Source organism: Meleagris gallopavo, chromosome 3, assembly GCF_000146605.3.
Source record: "Meleagris gallopavo isolate NT-WF06-2002-E0010 breed Aviagen turkey brand Nicholas breeding stock chromosome 3, Turkey_5.1, whole genome shotgun sequence".
NCBI classification, from domain to species: Eukaryota; Metazoa; Chordata; class Aves; order Galliformes; family Phasianidae; genus Meleagris; species Meleagris gallopavo.
In genome coordinates, this window is record NC_015013.2 from 8,381,808 (window position 1) to 8,401,898 (window position 20,091).

Genomic DNA, 20,091 nt, shown 5'->3' on the forward strand with positions numbered 1-20,091 from the left:
GTAGGTAGTGACTGCTAACGAACGAACCTTTCGTCAGTGTCAGTGAGGGTTTTGGTTATGTGCCCAGACACTAAAGAAAGCTCTTTTTTATCTTCTTGTGAATAGGAGGAGAAAATACTGTACTGAGGCATCGTGTCCTAAGTTGAACAGATAGAGAAGTAGTCTTGCCACAGTTCAGTGGTGGATACTCTTCTTTAATTATTATTTTACTGTGAAAATGTGTTTGTCCGTATTTAAAGCAATCAGAGCAGATGGGAACAAGCTGACATGGCATTGTCCAGAGCTGATGAAGGCTGCGCCTCCTGCGGTTCGTGAGGCCTGGCCCAGGAACTCAGCTGTGGGTTGTGAAGCTTGGGGGCATTGCAGGGACACTTTGGCTACTGGTAACCGAGGAGTTAGGGCCTTTTGTAAATGAAGAACTGCAGACCTCAGCTATTTCAAAATCTGGAATTCTTATTCCACCTCCTTACTAATATTACTCTACACAGAAAAAAAAAATAAAAAAAAAATGCTGCTGACCTGGACTGTACCTACTTTTCCCTTAGGGAGAAGTAGATATAGTCTCTCTCCCTGGTGACAGCAACAGGACCCCAGGGAACAGCATGGGGCTGCAGCAGGGGACAGTCAGATTGAGGTGTAGGGAAAGGTTCTTCACCAGACATTGATGGGACCCTGGAACAGGCTGCCCAGGGCAGTGGTCAGGGCTGCAAACTCCTGGAGTTCAGGGAGTGTTTGGGCATCAAGTTTGAATTTTGGGTGATCTTGTGTGGAGCCAAGGGTCGGACTGGATGATCCTCGTGAGTCCCTTCCAGTTCATGATGTTCTATGATTCTGGGATTCTGCTGTCAGCTGTGGGCTGTTTGGCTTTCAGAATTATCTCCGTATCACCAAGACTTTCTAAAGCAAAGGCTGAAGTTTGCAAGTGTCACATGACATCCAGACAAAACTTACTGTGAGATGATTGACTAACCGTTAGTAAACATATTGGTAAAATATGACTTTTCTGCATAAGGTGCTTGAGAAATCTTCACTCAAAAGAATGATAGCATAAACAATTTTCTTCTGTTTCCTCAGCTGTTTCTAGAGATCTGTTTGGACACACACTCCTTCAGAGATCTCCTTAAAATAAGCACAGATTGGTATCTTAAGTTTTTGAGGTTTTACTTGGAAGATTCAGAACAGTCCCAGGAGGGCCATTCAGCCCTTATCTTTCCTTGTAAAACACTGAGAATATGTTAATGTTAGTAGTAGTTTCATAATGTTCATTTTAAAGAGGAACCAAGCAGTCATCAGATGTTGTCATTTTCTGCTCTTGAGCAAACGAACCTGTAAGTCAAATTCTCTTGTGTCACTTAGCTTACACTCACGTCCTTACATGGTTTTGAGGACAGTGGAAGCACACTATACCCCAAGTCTTTGGCCTAGGGATCTGGTCTGTCTAATGGATGGACTCCTTCCATGTCCACCATTGTTATTTCCTGCTGATGGGGCTTAGGGGAGCAGAATTTTTGTGTCTAACTGAGTTCTCTCATGGCCCCTCCACTGTGGGCACACTGACTCATTGTCAGCACAGGACAGTGGCTGCTCACGCAGAATCTTTGCAGTTCTGGCCACCTGTGCCTGGAGTACCGTGGGATGGAGTGGGCCTAAGGCATGTAGCTAGCAGTGTACATGGTGTGATTTTCAAGGATGTGTGAAATGACAAACCACGTTTGCAGAGCCTACACACGGAGAACGGGAGTGGATACTGTAAATAGGTCAGTTCCCCAAGAGTGTTGTGTTCCTTTGGAGTCTGCAGGCAGAAGCGCAGGACTGTCAGTGTTGAGAAGGATGGTCTTCCTTCCACACTGCCCTCTGTGTGCATGTTGCTGCTTTAGAGAATGGCTGCTCTTCTCCTTTGTAAAGGAAGCAAAGGGAGAAGAGCAGAAAATGACGGTGTTTTGATCCTCCAGCTTCTTATTCTAGCTGCATAAACACACCAAATTATTCCCATAAATTGAATTAAGCAAACCTTTTATGTCCTCTCCCTGTTTCAAGATAGCTAAGGTGGCTGCCTGCAGATTTGCAGCTAGAGAGAAGACAAAGACACATAGTGTGCACAGACTCAAGTGCTGAGCGGTGTCATGCTGGAAGAGCTTGGACGAGCCTTAATGGAGTACAAAAGCTTTCTGAGCGCCAACCAGAAATCTGCTTAAATCCCTGACAGGGATGAGAGCACAGCATGTATTATCAGCATATGCACAGGCTCTAGGAACATTTGCATTTTGGATTTGCTGTAATTAAAAGGCTTCAAGCTTTCCAAAAAGGTTGAAATGGTAGAAGGAATAAATGTAAGAGTCCACATTTTTCCTGTCTCCATTCAAATATTTAGGGGTCTTCCCTTTTTGTTGCATGTGTGCCTTACTTATGATGTAAATAGCAATTTTTCTTCAATATAAGGAATGTGAAAACTCTTTAAGTTTTTCTTTATTTATTATCATCACTTGGTACGTAGATAAGGACAGCCTTGTTTCCTGTCCCCATTCAGTCATGACTGAGCCCCCACTGAGCCTGGCCACTGAGCACACAGCTAGAAGTTTGTCCCCAGGCTCCAGTGCCTAATGAAAGCAAACCCTTTTCCTCACATGCACGTGTAGAGCTGCATATCTTGAGAGGTGAGTGCCTGCACAAACCCCAGATGAGATGAGACAGACACCTGAGAGGCAGGAAGACACAAGCTGATCTGGAGCAGAAAGTCACACCTGTCAAATAGTTTGAAGAGGTCAGATCATGAGGTAGTATCAATGGGTTCTTTGGGGAGAAATGGCTTTTTCAGGAAGACTCCACTGTAGGCAAGTTTTGACTGGCTTCCCTTATTTTGTAATCAGTTTGCCAGACTATGATCTCTCTGCAAAGAGTCTGTGACTCAAAGTGGGCTGTTATATTAGTTATCAGTATTGTGGCACAGCTGGATCTACTAGTTAGAGGAATATAGGGCAGGTGGATGAATGCGGAAACACATCCAGAAAAATATTATTCAGAAGCAGGAAAAGGAATGTTACGAAGTTGAAAATGGCAACTAATTCATCAGTAGTAGTCTGTAAAGATGAGAGAGAAAGGTGAGAAAGGAAGTCTGTGGCCATTGAATAGAGGATTCTTAGCTAGCATGAGGGGAAAATGAGTCCCTCTGTGCTTACCTGACTGTGTAGTAGGTAAATAGGTCAAGTTGAAGGAATCTTTCCCTTTTTGGCTGTTACTAGATGCGACTGCCATCTCAGTGGTGACAGCCCTCCCTCCAGTTTCAGCTACTCAAATAGCAGCTGACAAAGACTGGGAATAGGCAGTGTGGATAAGCTGGTTATTGCATGTTTGGACTGTGACCCCCTTCTTCTTGCAGTCAGACTGTTAAATATTCATGTAAGCGGGCTCAGGCAGATCCTTACCATCTGTCTGTATTTATATGACTTCATCCAAACAGCTCCAAAACATGTGAAATTTTATCCTCACAACATCTCTTTAAAGAAAAAGGAATTCAAAGCACAAAGAGATGGAGTGATTTACTGGATTTATTCATCTAGACTCCAGCAGACAGGATCCAAACTCAGCTCTTCTAAATGCCAGACCCAGCTATAGCCCTGGGTTCCCAAGACAAAGTTCATATTTAGTGCTATAGGGTGTTTTTATATATAGCTCACCTAATACTGCTCATTAAACATAAAAAATATCCAGGTTTGTGACCATAAAGGAAACTGGAGCCCTAAAGAATTTTCCTTTTCTTTTATGCTGTGTCAAAAGCTTAGGTGCAGGCCTTATGTAAATGTACTACTCCTTTCTGCTGTGACATATGCCTCCAGTCATCTCATGCTGAACGTGGGAAGGTGGGAAGTAATCTACCCGTGGTCACACTTCATGTTGCTCTCTGCAGATGAGTTTCTGCTGTAGGCTTCTGCCTGTTACTTTGTTCATCTGTCACTATTTGTATGTATGGATATTGAGTGAAAGTATTTGACAAGGGAAAATCAATATGAAAACCATTATTTAGGCATCTCAGCTTGCATTCAGCTGCATACCTTGATGGCCAGATAAAACAGGATCATTGTGCAAGCTTCAGTAAGCCGTGCACATATGGGCAATTCTGGGAGGGAACAGATTGTCACAGTTACGTTTGACCTGTTTTAGAGCAATTGTGGCTCTCCCTTGGCACTGTGGTTGTGTTGTTGACATCACTCAAGAGCTCCTTCAAAAAAATGCCTGCCTTTTTCAGAATAGCGTGGTGTTCTGTGAGAAGCAACTGCATTCTAAATTATGCAAGAAGCCAAGTACTTTCCGTGTCTCTGGTGAAGGCACCTTGAACAGTCAGAATGGGAAGGATGAAGGAACAAGGCCATTGAGAAGACAAGCCCAGGCCTGCCAGTGCACCTGCTTCAAGTCGCTGTGGACCTGAGGCTGTGTGACTCATGTGCTGTAGGGATTCGAATCTGAAACAGCTTCAGCTCCTGAAAGCCCACACACATCACAGAAGAGATGCGAGTGAGATGGCAGAGCTGAGGGGGTTGGTTTTGCATCTGTTCCTGAAGGTAGCAAATGTGGGGTAGTAGTCCACTTTATCCTAGCTTACTTTCTTATCTATCCAGACTGTCACTATTGTACTACTTAGAGACATGATTGCATTTTAAGAACAAAAAGGGTACATTTTCATGGTGGTGATGGTGGCTTAAGAATTACGTGAATGCCAGAGGGGATCTTTGTGTCTTTAACACAATATCGATATATTTTCTTTCAGGGGTCTTTCTCCACGGCTTAGTTTGAGGCAATAACTTTACTCATCAGTATATTCTTGTTGATTTTTTTTGTGAATGTTTTTCAGGCATTGGAAAAAATGTCATCTGTGACCGAACAGCGACTCCGCTGGATGCCTTCAGGATGATGACTGCAGCTCATTATTACCCAAAACTCATGAGCATCATGGGGAACGTACTGCGCTTCCTGCCCGCCTTTGTGAAGATGAAGCAGCTGATCCAGGAGGGTTACGTGGGGGAGCTGCTGGTGTGCGAGGTGCAGGTTCACAGCGGAAGCCTGCTGGGCAAGAAGTACAACTGGAGCTGTGACGACCTGATGGGGGGCGGAGGTTTGCACTCGGTTGGCACCTACATCATTGATCTGCTGACATTCCTCACCAGCCAGAAGGCTGTGAAGGTGCACGGCTTGCTCAAGACCTTCGTGAAGCAGACGGACCACATCAAGGGGATACGGCAGATCACCAGTGACGACTTCTGTACGTTTCAGATGGTTCTGGAAGGTGGCGTGTGCTGCACGGTGACGCTCAACTTCAACGTCCCAGGGGAGTTCAAACAAGATATTATCGTGGTGGGCTCGGCGGGACGGCTGATTGTCATCGGCACTGATCTCTACGGACAGAGCAACAACTCTCCTCAGCGGGAGCTCCTGCTGAAGGACTCCACACCGGTCAGCAACTCCTTGCTTCCGGAGAAGGCCTTCAGTGACATCCCTTCCCCGTACCTCCGAGGCACCATTAAGATGGTCCAAGCTGTCCGGCAGGCTTTTGAGGACCAGGACGACAGGAGGACCTGGGACGGGAGGCCTCTCACGATGGCTGCCACTTTTGATGACTGCCTATATGCCCTGTGTGTGGTGGACACCATTAAAAAGTCAAACCAGCTGGGGGAGTGGCAGAACATTTCCATCATGACTGAGGAGCCAGAACTGAGCCCAGCGTACTTAATCAGTGAAGCCATGCGGAAGAGCAGGATGTCTCTGTACTGCTAGCTCCACTCAGCTTCTAGGAAAGAATAGGAACCAGACAGCTCTTAAAGGAAATGGTAATTCGGCCCTTTTGAAGGGCTTGAACATCTTGCAAACAGCTGTAGGAATAGGGGAGAAGGAAATATGGTGTTTGGATCAACTAAATCTGTTGGTGGCTAAATACCAAAGTGGAAAGGTCCTTAGAAATGCCCAAAATGGATAGGAAAGTTGAGAGCTGACTTACCTGTTTTAGTAACAGTATTATCTGGATTATTGGAAATATGTATCATGGACTCGTCTCCTGCTTGCAGGTGCTTTAGATTATCCAATTGTGTTTACTGTGAAAGGTTGGGAAGATCCTTTTAGATTTTCCTGACCTACCAGAGGGCTGTGAAGGTACTGTCATGTCATCAAATTTTCTGTAGTGTCTGACATGAATGGTTCCTACCATGACAGCTGACACCACCATGCTGTACTACTACACCTCCAACCAACACACAGAACAATGGGACTTTGTGTGAGTGTTGCGTGATGCAGAAAATTTTGGCAGCTCACTTTTCATACAGCTGGAGCTTCTATATGTTGGTTTAGTTAATTGTTTTGTCATTTTCTTTTAAAGCACAATTATGTAGGAAGATGTGTAGCTTTTACAAAAAAAGTAGCCCTCAATTGCAGTGCATATGACCCATTTATTGTGGGAGGGAGGGTCTTCTGTGAGCTCATGGTAAGCTTCAGTGTTTACTGTACAGATTTGCTGATTGAAATGGGTTGAGAAAAACCTTCATAAATGGCAGGTGGCATGAAAAAGTGCTGGTGGGTTTTATTACACAGCTGAACTCGAGCTAGCCTCACAAAGGTTTGCACACAATCTCCTGTGTGTGGCACTCACTTTTGAGTGAATTCATCTCGCGTTTTGGTTTTAGGTAGATAACAAAATGGTAGAAATCTAACCCTCAAACCCTGCGATGCTTAGACAGTTCTTCTAAACCTTTGTGAAGTCACACTTGAGACATCTATACCAACAGTTAATTTCATGTAGCTCAACCCCGAAGCTTTCACCTCCACCAAATGGCGCTTGTGAGTGAAAAATAGAAAGGGATGAGAAAATTTCCTGTCATTTCCAGGGAAAAAATTACTGTCACCTATCAGAGGTGGGAAGAGCAATCCCACCTCTTTACCTGCTTCAAGTGGCTAGCTGCTGGTACTGTAGTGATCGTTCCCTGTCATCAGTGCAGGGGTGGACAAACCTTCTTGATAAGTTTGTACTGTCTTTTTTAATAGTTTAGTTTGCAGTTTTGAAAGAATATATTCTTTCAGTTCTTAAAAAAATATAGTGAAAGGCACATGTATTATCCCAGTAAATGGGGATGCTGTTTTTCTGCATAAAGCTGCTCCTGGGCTTATGTGTTTACAGCACTAGGTTTTCAGATAGGAAAAAAAAGTAGAAAACAAGCATATAGCACTAAATTATATTAAACTTGATAAAAACCGTTTCAGGATTCTTTTTCTTCATTTTGACTAGGGGAAAGAGGAAAACATTTGGACAAACAGTAAATAAGAAAATATGACCCTCTTTTCAGATTAGTGTTAGTGTTAGAAAGAGTGCAATCAGAATAATTCAGGCTTTTTTAAAAAGCACTTACAGTTTTGCTACTTTTAGGAGCACTGAGGGCTTCTGAAGACCTCCTTCAAATGAGTCCATCTGATTGCTGTATGCTCCTGCCTGTCCTGTTCCCAGTTTTAGTGCTGCATGATTTTGAACAGGAGAGTATAATTAGTGCGATTCATCTCATCTGACACAAGCCAGCTAAAAGTCAGGTATGTTGTCTCCATCAACTCTGCAAGGACATGATTGTCAGTACAACGAGAACTCTCCATAGGGTGATGCAGTTCATCCTCAGATTAAGATAGAAGCAGTGCATACTGGAAACTCCAGTCCTCCTCCTTTGTCTGTGCAGAAAATCTTGATTCTACATTTTTAGGTCACTAATGTTAGGAAACTTGAATCCCACCCCAAAATTACTAGTGCATGATTTTTAAAGGCTATGTATGTGTGACCTTTCATGAGGTATTCCCTTAAGTATCAGAGCATGACTGATGATGGAGTAACGTAATACCACAAAACTGCAGCCAAACAGAACTGTTCCTGTCATATTGTTCTGCCAGCTTTAGCGACTGTGTCTGGGGCAGCCAGTTTTTGCAGAGGCCTCAGGCAAGCTTTCATCGTTCCTTCTTGGAAGAAGCTTTTGACAAATTTGAATGTTTTTCCTACAGTGACCTATCTGAGAATTGCTGTAGTAGTGTCCTTGCCAACAGGAATTTCCTATTGTAATTGTTATGGTATACCATGATGTACAGTTACAGCCCTTTAAAATGCACAGAAAAATACAGAAGACCAAATTTGATCCTCTGAAAAATTGAATAAGCCTGAAAGGGATCAAGAGAGAGTTTTAATATAATAAGGCAGAAGCCCTTTACTGAAAATACTGGCAAGTTCAAGTCATGAATGTAAGCACAGTAGATAAGTTGCCGTGTCTAGTTACATATCATCCAAAACTGGAACTAAACATGGACCAAAATGTTTGTGAATCTTACTTCTTAGTGGTTTGTGCTGGAATTGCTGCTCATGTCTTTGCACCTTGTTTTGGTTCATGAATGTGGACAGCTTTTCCTATCTGCATTTTACTTTTTTCCGTGTCGTTCTGGGTTTTATGATTCCAGTTGGAAGAAGATACTCTGGAATCCTAGACAGCCCTCCCTGCAGTGAGCTGTCAGCAGGTGAAACACAAGGAACAGGGACAGGTCCTGACCTTACCTGTTCTATCTTGGATCTGGAGGTTTCAGTGTCAGTCATCATCCACACTCTGTGCAGACTTAGCAATGCAGAACTTGCTGCTTAGCAGAAATAGAATGTAATGCTTTGGTTACAGAGCCACCTGATACCTGTGTTAGTCCTGTATTGTTGGATCCTGTACAGCTCACTGTGTGAACATAGCTCCTAGAGAGGCAGCCAAGGTGAGCAGGGGCAGGGACAGAGGGGGCATCTTTTTCTGACAGCACCACAGATCTTAGGCTCGATTGAGGTGAACTGTTATCTAACTGGGACGGCAGCAGTGACTGCATACGTTCAGGATTGTATTACAGTTTTTCCATTCTCTGGGAGGCGAGGATGCTGTAGTTCCAAATGTAAAGATACTTAACTTCCACCTGGCTTAGAGGAGCCAGGAATTGGTTTATTTATAGAATATGTACTACAATTCTAAAAATAAATGTTACTTTACAGTCTGGGATCTTCTTTGGCAGTATGAAGCCCTCTGCTCTTTTGGTACAGCTGAAAAGTACATTGGGTTGCCCTAAATAGCCTCTGTAGTTCCTGCTGGCTTTGAGAATTTGGGCAGCAGTTAGAAGAGACGTACTTGATTGAACTCAAAAGCGGTACCACACCAGGGAACATACATTTGGAATTGCACTTTTAATGCTGTTCTTTAATGCTGTGCCACAACGTGTGAGACGAACGCTGCTAGAATTGGTGCAGGCCAAGCCAAACAGGCTGCTGCTGGAAATTACAGTGGCCCCCAAATGAGCTTACTCATACGCTAGATGATAAATGTTAATTCCTTTTTCCCAGGGCTGTTGTTGAGAGGCTCTTTCCTTTGCCATCTACCTATGCACATAGGATACTGAACATTATGGTCTGTTGCCAAAGACGAAAAGAGCCAAAGGGGGTATCCAGGGTGAAGTGCTCTTCTGCTTTGTAGGAGCCTCTTCCAGTGCTGGGATGGTCAGCTGAAAGATGATGCCTTGTTTTCAATGGGAGTCAGCTTGGGCTCCACACCCGGGGTAGTAGGGCAACCCTTCCCTGTGTCCCTGTGCTCCTGCTTGATGCGTGCACAGCCTCAGTGCTGACCTCAGTGAAGTCCTGCATTGAGGTGTAAGACCTCTGCAGGAGCTTTGGGTTTTCCTATATCTAATATTGTGCATGTGTTAAATTAGTAGTACTTTAGCTGTGTAGATAAAAAATACTGAGTAGAGATGGAATGTCCTTACCCATGCAGCCAATAAGGCAGAGAATCGGGGCTTGTGTAGACAAGTTTAGGCTCAGGATGGACTTTTGCAGAGTTCATCTTTGGCATTGGCTGAAAGCATGACAAATTCCTGCCCAGCCAGCACGGGGCAATCAGAGGCACTCTCCACTTTGTACTTCATGTTTCCTTCTTTTCAATAGCTTTTGAATCGTGATGACTGTGCAGCTGTCCTGGGAGTTCAGCCATTCAAAGAAGGAGGCTTTCCTGCTGTGTGTGATCACAGCATGAAGACAATTCAATTTCTGTTACCTTGTTTATTTCCACATGCATACAAAAGTGGAAGAGACCCAGACAAATTAAAAAGATTCTCTACACAAAAAAAAAAAAAAAAGCTGATTTTATTTCATGGGTAAAGATAAATGTAGTAGCTTGATGGTGTCCTTGCAGAGATTCAGAAATTACTGATGACAATTTTTTGTTTCTGGGAATGTTTAAATTTGACTTTGTTCTCTGACCTCCAGTATAAAGCATCACAAATTGCGAAGTCACTTCACTGTTAAGTTGTGTATTTACAAAGGTCTAAATGCACCCAGCAGATGTTTGGCTTTGTGCAGATACTTCACACGTTGGCTAGGTGTCCAGTGGCCCAGTGATGTAGCCTTAAATACATACGAAGCACAGCACTGGGCTGTTTGACCTCTGCAGTGCTCTCTGGGTACTTAGGACTGGTTGTGAAATGGCAGGACTGTTCAGGATAGCAGCTTCTTGTTACTGAGTTGTTACTTGTGGGGAGCAAAGCTTGTAAGTTTTAGAGATGACATATGACTGAATAATCATTGGCAGTTGTATCTGCTTTAAAATTTCCACTCTCTTGAGCTGCTGGATGGAGTATGTCCAGTAAAAACAACTTCCCCTTCACAGTAATTAACTGCCCACTTCCATTTGCTCATGAAAAGAAGAAATTTTCAGTAGACAGGACTATACATAAAGCTGCGTTCATGAACCAGTGTCATAACCTCATGACTTACTGAGTGTATGAAGCCAGAGCCCAGGCAAGTAATGGCTTTTTCAAAGCTGCCAAATCAAAGCAGTGGGGTTGGAGAGTGATGGGTATCAGCATGGGTCAAACTGAAATAGCTTTTATTCATCATCTTCTGTGAAATGAACAAACAAAATAGCTGTGGTCAATCCAAAACTGAACACAACACATGCAGAAGGTCTTTTTTTTTTTAATTTTGCTTTTGGGATTAAGTTCCATTTCTAAAGAATGCTGTTTTGAAATGAAGTTTTTAAAAAATCCCTTTTGTTATGTTTTGGCATTTGTGAAATTAACAGTTTGGGGTTGTGTTTTTTTCTTGTTTTAGGTTCACACTTAAAAAAACCCCATGCCTGTTTGGTGGATACCACTGCCTTCGTGCAGGTCCAGCTCTGAACCCGCACCCTTGCAGTGTCAAGCAGTGACCCCCTTCCAGCATTTGAATTTGGTCATGTGGGTTTCGTTTGTATCTTCTTGTGGCAAAGGGAAGACTGGTTCATTACACGGTGTTGGCTGTAGATAATCAAGATACTGTTTGCAGCAGTGCCAGCCATCGTCTCTAAAAGCACTTAAATCTATTAACTTGTTTACTGTGGTTATTTTTGACCTTGCAGCCATCCATTACTCTCTTTTCTTTTTACACCATCCGTCAGACTCGCGTACCTCCCCTTCTTTCATTCCATTGCGAGTCAAGAGGCGGGTCTCCCCATTTCCCCCTGAGTTTGCTCCCAGTCTGTGTTACACGTGGCATACAGGGTGGCTAATGTATGACTTGAAGTAACTCTGGAGACAAATCCATTAAAGATGGTGTTAACAATACAACCACTCAAGTACATGGCATACCTGATGCCCCCGCTAGGGCAGGAATCCAGGCTCCCTGCTGTGCCGTGCTTCACAAATGACACTCACTGTTTCTCTCTGTACTGGTTTTATTTGATTTTGAAAATGAGAATATGTTCGGTTTGTTGCTGTGTCAATATTAAGTATATATTTATTGTTTTTCAGACATACATACATATATATAAATGCTATATATATATATATAAAATGTCAACGCATGGACATATGTACAGTAGATATTTTAAAGAGCTATTTATCAAGAAAAGTAAGTGTTATAAGTAAACAGAGTTTATATTTTATATATTATGTAGATAGACCAAAAAAAAAAAAAAGCAAACAAAAAAGTGTTTAAATTATAGTAGGACTTTTTGGGGTGGGGGGTGGGGTTGGAGGGACGGTGAGGGCCGGTTCCAGCATTTTAAACAGCCAAACTACTTTGTACGGAAGCTGCCTGCTGTGCCTCTCGGCTGCAATATCTGTTTGTTTCTTCTTCTGGAAGATGATGTGCATTGTTACTTTTACATTGCTTGGGGAATGTAGTTAGTTTATTCTCGGCCAACTGGTATGTGCTGCTTAAATCATGGTTTCCTGTTGTTCTGCATATTTGCATCGATGGATTAAAAGGATCTTAACTGGCAAATAAAGACATAAAAGGATGTGATCCCAGCTGTCATTTTTTCCCATGTATTCAGGGAGTGGGGTAATTGCCCTCACCTTCGCCTGTGTTTCCTGGTCAGCCTGTAGGTTCATCATGTGTGAGTAAAACACCCAGGCATTGTACTTGGGGTGGTGATTCTGGTGGAAGAATAGAGGGAAGGAAGGTCTAGCAATGGCCTGTCTGAGGTTTTAATGCTGCTGACAGGCCCGGGCTAATGCCTGCCAAGCCACGTGTCCAAGGGTGACAGCTGGTTTTATTGCCAAAGGTGCCACCAAAGGCAGCAGGCTGGCAGCAGAGAAAATGAGGACATAGGATGCCTGTCCTGGGCACAGCCTGGAGACCACTTCAGGCCCTCCTCCCACTTCTCCACGGGTGTCCTGGGATGCCTTTCCTTCCTTATCCTCATCCTCATCCTCAGCTCCTTCCAGTGACCTACATCTGCCCAGCCCTCATCTCATCCCTTGTAACACCTCTGTTACACCTCATCAAGGCTGAAACAGGAGGTAGGACAAGATGGAATGGTTTCAAACTGTGACAGGGGAGGTTTAGGTTAGATATTAGGAGGAAGTTTTTCACACAGAGGGTGGTGATGCACTGGAACAGGTTGCCCAAGGAGGCTGTGGATGCCCATCCCTGGAGGCATTCAAGGCCAGGCTGGATGTGGCTCTGGGCAGCCTGGTCTGCTGGTTGGCAACCCTGCACATAGCAGGGGGTTGAAACTGGATGATCATTGTGGTCCTTTTCAACCCAGGCCATTCTATGATTCTATGATAATAAGAAGCAGTGGGAAATCCTGGGCTCTGAGGAAAGATGTATTGCTTTTAAGATGTTGCAAAAAGGCGGAAGCATTGTCTGTGCTGCTTTGTCTATCTTGCAGCAGAGCACTCAGGAAGATGGTAGATCTGCTCATGTCAGTACTCACCCATTTCTCAGGCACCAAGAACGTGCAGCGAGGCTGAGGCAGCAGGCTGTGCATGAATGGGAAATCACAGCCATTGACAGTGCACACCTCCCTCAGATCATGTGGTGTTGTGAACTCCAAATTTCTGTAATATACAAAAATCTACACAGTGGTTATGTTTTACTTCAACACAAAACTGCAGTATAGTACTCATTTCCACGACTACCATTGCACCTATACTACTTTAAAGATGTGTCAATGTTTATGTGCACATAAAATGTACTTTGATCTGTTTTAATACACATTGTTTTCTTAGACTGAAGAGAAGTACGCAAAGTGAGGGAGAATTGGTGCCCAGGCAAATGCAGCTCAGTCAGGCTTCCAGTCCAGCGCCCCAACTGATCAATTAACCGCTGAAATAAAACAGGGTCAAACTTCCTGACATATTCTTAAGAGTAAAACCAAGACTGCTTCCATTCCAAAGGTTAAGACATAGAAATCTTTGGAAAACAGCACCTATGGGAACAATTCCTACGCTTCAGAGATGCAGTGGAATCCAGCACACAGTACTTAACTATACCAGTAAGTGCAAATGCAGCAGTGGGTATAAAAATATCATGCTAATGAGGCTATAGAAATGCTAAAGTAAAACTTTTTCAAATGTGGGTCAGTATAGTGAGACACCAAGGTGTAGATTTATGAAGCAAAGTAAGAGTTCTGCTATTAAATGTAGGTAATGTGAAAATGCAGGTGAGGTAGGAAATCTCTTCCCATTTTCCATAGCTTTGGAACATGCAAGGCTTCTGTGGTCCCACTGGCTTGTTCTGCTGTTTTCTGGAGCCCCTGCTGATTAACAGCCACACAGGAAAAACAATGGAAGGCTCGTAGCCATAAATATTAAATAGAGGTATGTTAAATGCACTGCATTGTTCTCTTCGGAGTTGAAGAATTTGCCGGGGAAGGGGCCATTAAAAAGCGCTGCTGTGCCAAAGAGCAGCAGCACCAAATGCCTTCATTGCTAATTCCTGTCAGGTAGCTGTGGAGTGCTTTGTAATGCGCCGGTGCAATAGCTGCATTTCTGTGCCAGCATACGTAGCAGACAGGACAACGGGGCATTTTCTGTTCAGGTAATACTCCAAAGTGCCTTACAGGCCAGACAGCACAGCCCTGCCTCCTGCAGCCTGGGGAATGGCTGCCACAGCCCAGCAGCACCCAAAGCACCTGTGCCTGTGCTGGCTGCTGCTTCTGCTGTCACACTCATCGTGGATGGAAGCAATCTCCATCACACAGCCTCTAGAAGATGCCCTTGGGAGGCTCACTAGTACCAGCTATTACTTGTCTCCTGCATACATCACATCTTGTAATACGTTTTCCCCTTGAGAATGCTCCGTCCAGTGAATTCAGCACCACAAACCTTGGCGTGGCACCCCATCTTTGCCTTCAAATGAACAACTGTGGTCATTTCCTTGCAGCTACGGCCCCATGAGCAAGGCCCGTAGGATGAGGCTGGGCTGCTGGCAGATGGAGAGCAGCAACCCTCACTCCTGCCCCCAGCTCCGTTCCTGTCATCCGCGGGCGCTGGCAGCGGGGAGAGTTGTGTGCAGCCATATGCTTCATGTGGCTTCATTTAGCTGGAAACCAAAAATGCGGCTTTTTGCTGGGCTCGTTTTTAGGCAGATCTGCTCCCTCATCTGATCCATTGTCGACAGCAATTTATGCCAGATCGCTTTAATAGCAGAATGCAAATAGAAACCAGGCTGCTTGACTGCCAGAAATGTGCTTTTTTTCTCCCCACTGGATCAAAGATTGAGTGTACTAACTGTAGAATAATAAACAAGTCCAAAAGAAAAAAAAGAAAGGAATGAACGAAGGACAACAGTTTTAAGCTCTGTATTTCCACAAGAAAGGATGTACATGTAAGCAAACGTTTTGTAGGAGAGTGGAGGCCCCCTCCTCCAGACATCGATGCACAGTAACTCATGCTGCAGGAGTGGTGTATGCATAGTGTTAGAGAACCTTTCAGAGCCTGCTCCAATCTGTTTTATTAACTCTGCCTTTTGCAGCTAATCACGTCTTGCAGACGAAAGGCTTTTGCAGAAATTACCATGTCACATCCAGGCAATGATGACTGCCTCTCAATGCAACCGGCTTTGTTGCCTGCACAGATACGTTTCTCACAGTGAAACTCGAAAAAGCTCAATCCTACATTTCAGCCCTCAAGAATACAGAGATAGCTGGAAATTGAGCTTGACTTGTAGCACACTACATATTGTTTGGCGGTCTTTTTTCTCACTACTGTCTCTACACAACTAGATTTTATTTTTTAACATTTCAGTGGTGCTGTTTCTGTCTATGGTAAAAAAGGACTTACACTTCAGACTGTTCCAGGCTCTCCAGACTGCGAAGGAAGGTACAGAGAGCAGAAGACAGGACCAAGACAAAAAGCAGATTCACAAGAAATGCAGGGAACAAGAACGTTCCTGGGTGCTAAGGACCCACTCTCTATTCTGTGAATTTCTTAGAAACATTCCAAGCATGATTTTTGGCTAAGATCAACTTGTATTCTTCTGCAGCACAGTCTGAAGTTAGCACACAGCACAGACTATTCCCACTAAGCAAGTTGCTTATAACCCCCCCGCTTTTGGAGGTGATGAAGTTAATAACACGGTCACGGACCATATGCACCAATTGATGTTGGTGCCGAGAGAGTGGTGGTCCCAGGCACTTCATCTGCTGCTGTAGATGCAGTTTAGAGTTGGTAGAATTGGTGGATGTTGATATTACTAAACTACTGAGTTAAAACAATGAGTCTCTCTCTGTCCCAGAATGAGGCAATACAGGTATGAGCTGTGCCGAGCCGCTCCAGCACAATGCGATTTGATTGAAATTGACTATTTTACCATTCACTTTTCTGAGCCTTTTGCTTGCAGTTTCAAAACAGCAGAATCAAGTTTCAAAGCAGCAGGACACCCTGCCCTTCTGGCTTCAGAAACTTCTGGCTAGGAATAATTTCTGTTAGCACTACAGGAGGAACAGGGCCTCCGTGGAGAAAGGACTGAGTCACTCGCTGATTAGACAGAGCTATCCACCCACATTTGGCAAATATCTGTACTGCTTCACGTGTTTGAAGTGCCTTGTAAACACGAACGAGTCCCCACAGAATGAGCTGTGTGATCATCTCAGTTTGGCAGCTGGCAAGGCAGAGGCAGAGGAGAAGTTGGTGAGCTCATTCTCTGACAAATGTTGCTTTTCTCTGAATTACCTGGCGTTGTTTTCTTCTGAATTAGAAGTTCCCTCCCCCAGTAGCTGCACCCATCTATTTGGCATCACTGCCAAAGGACCCTCCAAATGCCCAAGATTGAAATTCTCATTCTAGACAGGGTACAACTTTAGGTTTTTATGAAATTCCTGCCTGCTTAGAAATACTCTTGCAAATAATAATATTTTTAAAACGCATAAAAAAAGGCAGTTTGGGTAGGATTTTCTCCTTTTATGGCCTGACTGATCTGAACTGTACAGCATCAAAAAAAGATCTTAAAACTGGAAGAACTGAAATTGCAGTCTGCAGTTTTAAAACACACACAGTAATCTTCATTTTTATGGCAGGAGCTCAGTGGCTTTACGAAAGAGGCACATACCATTCATTATCTTCACCTTGTCTTTTGGAAAACCAAAAAAAAAAAAAGGCATGCCATGTTGTTCAAGGCCACACAGAGCACATCCATGACATCCAGATATTAAATCCTGCTGCTTTAATTTCTAGTTCAATTTAAATAGTTCTTAAGCCTAATACAATCTCATTCATTATAATTAATATAATTAGTCATATATAATTAATGCCTAATAAGCTGCTGCCATTTGTGAATGCCAAATAAGCTAGTGTTGTCGGCACAGCCTAAGTTCAAATTTATCAGTTTAGGAAAGCTCTAGCAACACCAAAGCCAATGCCAACAGCTTTATTTAAGTGAACACATTTTATCTATGGAGGGGAAAGTGAGAGACACTGCACATTGATTTTAAAACCAAGCTTATAAAATTAGCAGCAATCTACGTGCTCACCAGGAAATCACTAAAATAATCAATTGGCTTGGACCAGTTCTCTTGTACATTGCAAGGAAGGGAGTTAGAGGAGTATGTTTGCCTGCATCCTGCAGTTCGCATTGCTTAGTTTGGCAAAGATTTCTTGTAAAAAAAGAACCTTTACAGAAAATTCCTTTTATTTCCTGATGGCAACTTCTCAGTGCTAACAGCAGCAAATCATCATCTGGAGAGGCAGATGGCAATCATCTTACTGCAATTTGGGAATTTATGGGGTAAACTGTTCTGTGTTTTTACAGCTTCCCATTATTCTACAGGACAACAACCAAGCAGCAGGACATTGGCAGTACTTTTAATGACTATGGGAACATGGACCTAGACGGTCAGTATAGAAAACCACGATCAGGAGAGAGGTGGAGACTACTTTGTCCTATCACAAAACAAACATCACTCAGACATTCCAGTTTAACAGCTTGTCTTCATGCATTAAAACAAGCCTGGAAACCATGACTGATATAATTTAGAGTAATTAATTAGTTGCTTTTCAGTCTTTTAAACGAATGCGCCACAAAGCCCCCTGAGCTCCACTGAGATCAAAAGCCGGCTTGTGCACAAGGCTCTTGGTAGGCAGTCCTTTTGAAAGGAGGCGATTATGTGACAAATTATTCTTTGGGGGTACAACTGCTGGCTGTGCTGCATGGCTTCGGTGAGATCTGAGCCTTTCACCCCTCATTAGTGATCCAGAGAAGTCACTGGTTCTCCCTGTCGAGCTTAGGGCAGATACTTGCAATATGGCAACAGGACTTTTTCCATCTCTAGTCATACACGTAAAATCAAATACCTGATCCATATGCATGACCTCTTGATTATGACTCTCAAGGCCTATCACTTTAATTTTCCCAACATTTGTCTAAACTGACCAACACTTTTCCCCCTGTTATATACATCCCAATTAAAGAGCTACAAAGCAGAAGAAAGATGCTTTGAGACTATTTATTATCACATGGAGACCCAAATGTGCCATGCATACATACACTACAAAGCATGTTTTTGGTACTATTTAAAAACTCAGAACATTTTCAGTCAAAGCCATCAATTATGTCCTTTTAGTCAGCTACCAGTCAGACTGGTAGAAGAAGAATCGGGATGTGCACAATTGTGTATCTGATGTTAAGTAACAAATCCAAGTTATGTCTGGAATCCAGAAGACATCCTAAAAAATCACTAACACAGTCTTAAATAAATTCATTTACTACTGGAACAAGCAACTGCATTTTACTACTTTCTCAGTAATTGTCTTGTACTTTCCTTATGTGTCTGCAGACACCTCTGAAATGCTCTCACTCTCTATGAGAAATGGGAAAACAGAGAAGTAGGACATACGTGCACTCAGCATTCCAAGTTTAGCCACTCATCACGGTGTTTTCAGCCCCGTGGGCCTCTTCCTTGCTGCCATTCGAGGATATGAAATCGTGATTACAGAGTCAGAGTTTGTCTGCTTGGAGACAGACCTGGTTATTGTGCTGCCATGCTGAAATGAAAGGCTAAACTCCCTTTTGCTGCCCAAGAGTTTTATGATATTTTTATTACCCTAGAGTGATGTTGTTTTTTTCTGTCTCACTTCAACAAGAGATTAAATTGGGGACATTTATAGTTCTGACGTGCATTCTTCTCTCAGGTAGAATGTAAACAGAAGAATGATGTTGTTTTGGCCAGGAAATGGGACCAAACTTTTCTTGATCTGTTGATTTTCATGATGAAAAAGTGATGTGAATGTATAAGTAAATTGTCCTTTCCATCGGCACAGCTCTACTCCATTAACACAGCCCTGCTCACCAACTGTTCATGCTTCTGAAGAAACAGAAGCATCTTAGAAATCGTATCTTAGGAAAACTGAGATTACAAACTTATAACTCCTTTCTAAAACATGAATCACCTCCTACTGCAATAGGAACACGAGGTGGTGCTTCAGAAGGCTGAAAGCATACACTGCTTTTCTTACCCAGTGAAGATATTCTCAGGCAAAAGAACTACAAAGAAAAAAAAAGAAAAAAAAAAAAAGGTGCATCTTCAATTGGTTCAGAGCAAGCAAAGCCCACCTAAAAGCTGTTTTTATTTTTTGTAGGTAACAACATGCGTTGTGTCATCTTGCAAATGTGGACCTCTGTGCTGAGTAAAATCAATGTTCCATTGCTTTCCATTTTCATCTTCTTCTGATAAATTCACATAGCAAGGTATGCTTCCAGTGATTATCTGTAATTCCATTGATCAGTCATATATGAGAGAACAAAGCCCAGTACCCTTCCCAAGAGCTGCAATATTCAGCAGCATACCACTCCCATGTAATTATTCCAGCTTTAATAGCAAAAACATTGATTATCAAGAACCACGGGCACAATACAGTTCATATTTTGAACGAAAGAAAGCCACCAAAGTATTAGCAATGCCCATTTGTCTTCTCTCTCATGTGACTTTGTATGCCAGTGATTAATTCACTTGTGCAATACAGACACATCACTATAAAACAAACACATTACCACTCAAAGTAAGAGATAAAAGTGAGACATGCAGTACATCAGCAGGATAATAATTATTCTGGTTTTGCTATCTGCAGTAATTCCAAGCCAATTCCAAAACTGTACTGCTTTTATCTTCCATGTATGCTATCTTTTCTTATGTTATTGCACTCCAAAAGTTCAGCATATATGCTACCACGGTTTGGAGAGATGCCTAGGAAGGTATGATATACATCAGTCAAATGATTTTTCTTCCACTCAGCTGGTTGACACCTGCAGCTATTTGTGATGAGATTCTGCTTTCATTTACAATGCAACAAATAGATTCCATTAAT

General features: G+C 43.0%; 1 protein-coding gene across 1 annotated transcript in view; it reads left to right on the forward strand.

Annotated features, from left to right (window-relative positions):
• The window catches only part of GFOD1 (glucose-fructose oxidoreductase domain containing 1), a 69,722-nt gene extending 57,418 nt beyond the window's left edge, over positions 1–12,304 (forward strand). Inside the window, exon 2 of the mRNA XM_010708342.2 lies at positions 4,847–12,304. Coding sequence (XP_010706644.1) covers positions 4,847–5,766 — 920 coding nt within the window. The 3' untranslated portion in view covers positions 5,767–12,304. The remainder of the gene's footprint in view (positions 1–4,846) is intronic.
• Positions 12,305–20,091: the final 7,787 nt, after the last annotated feature.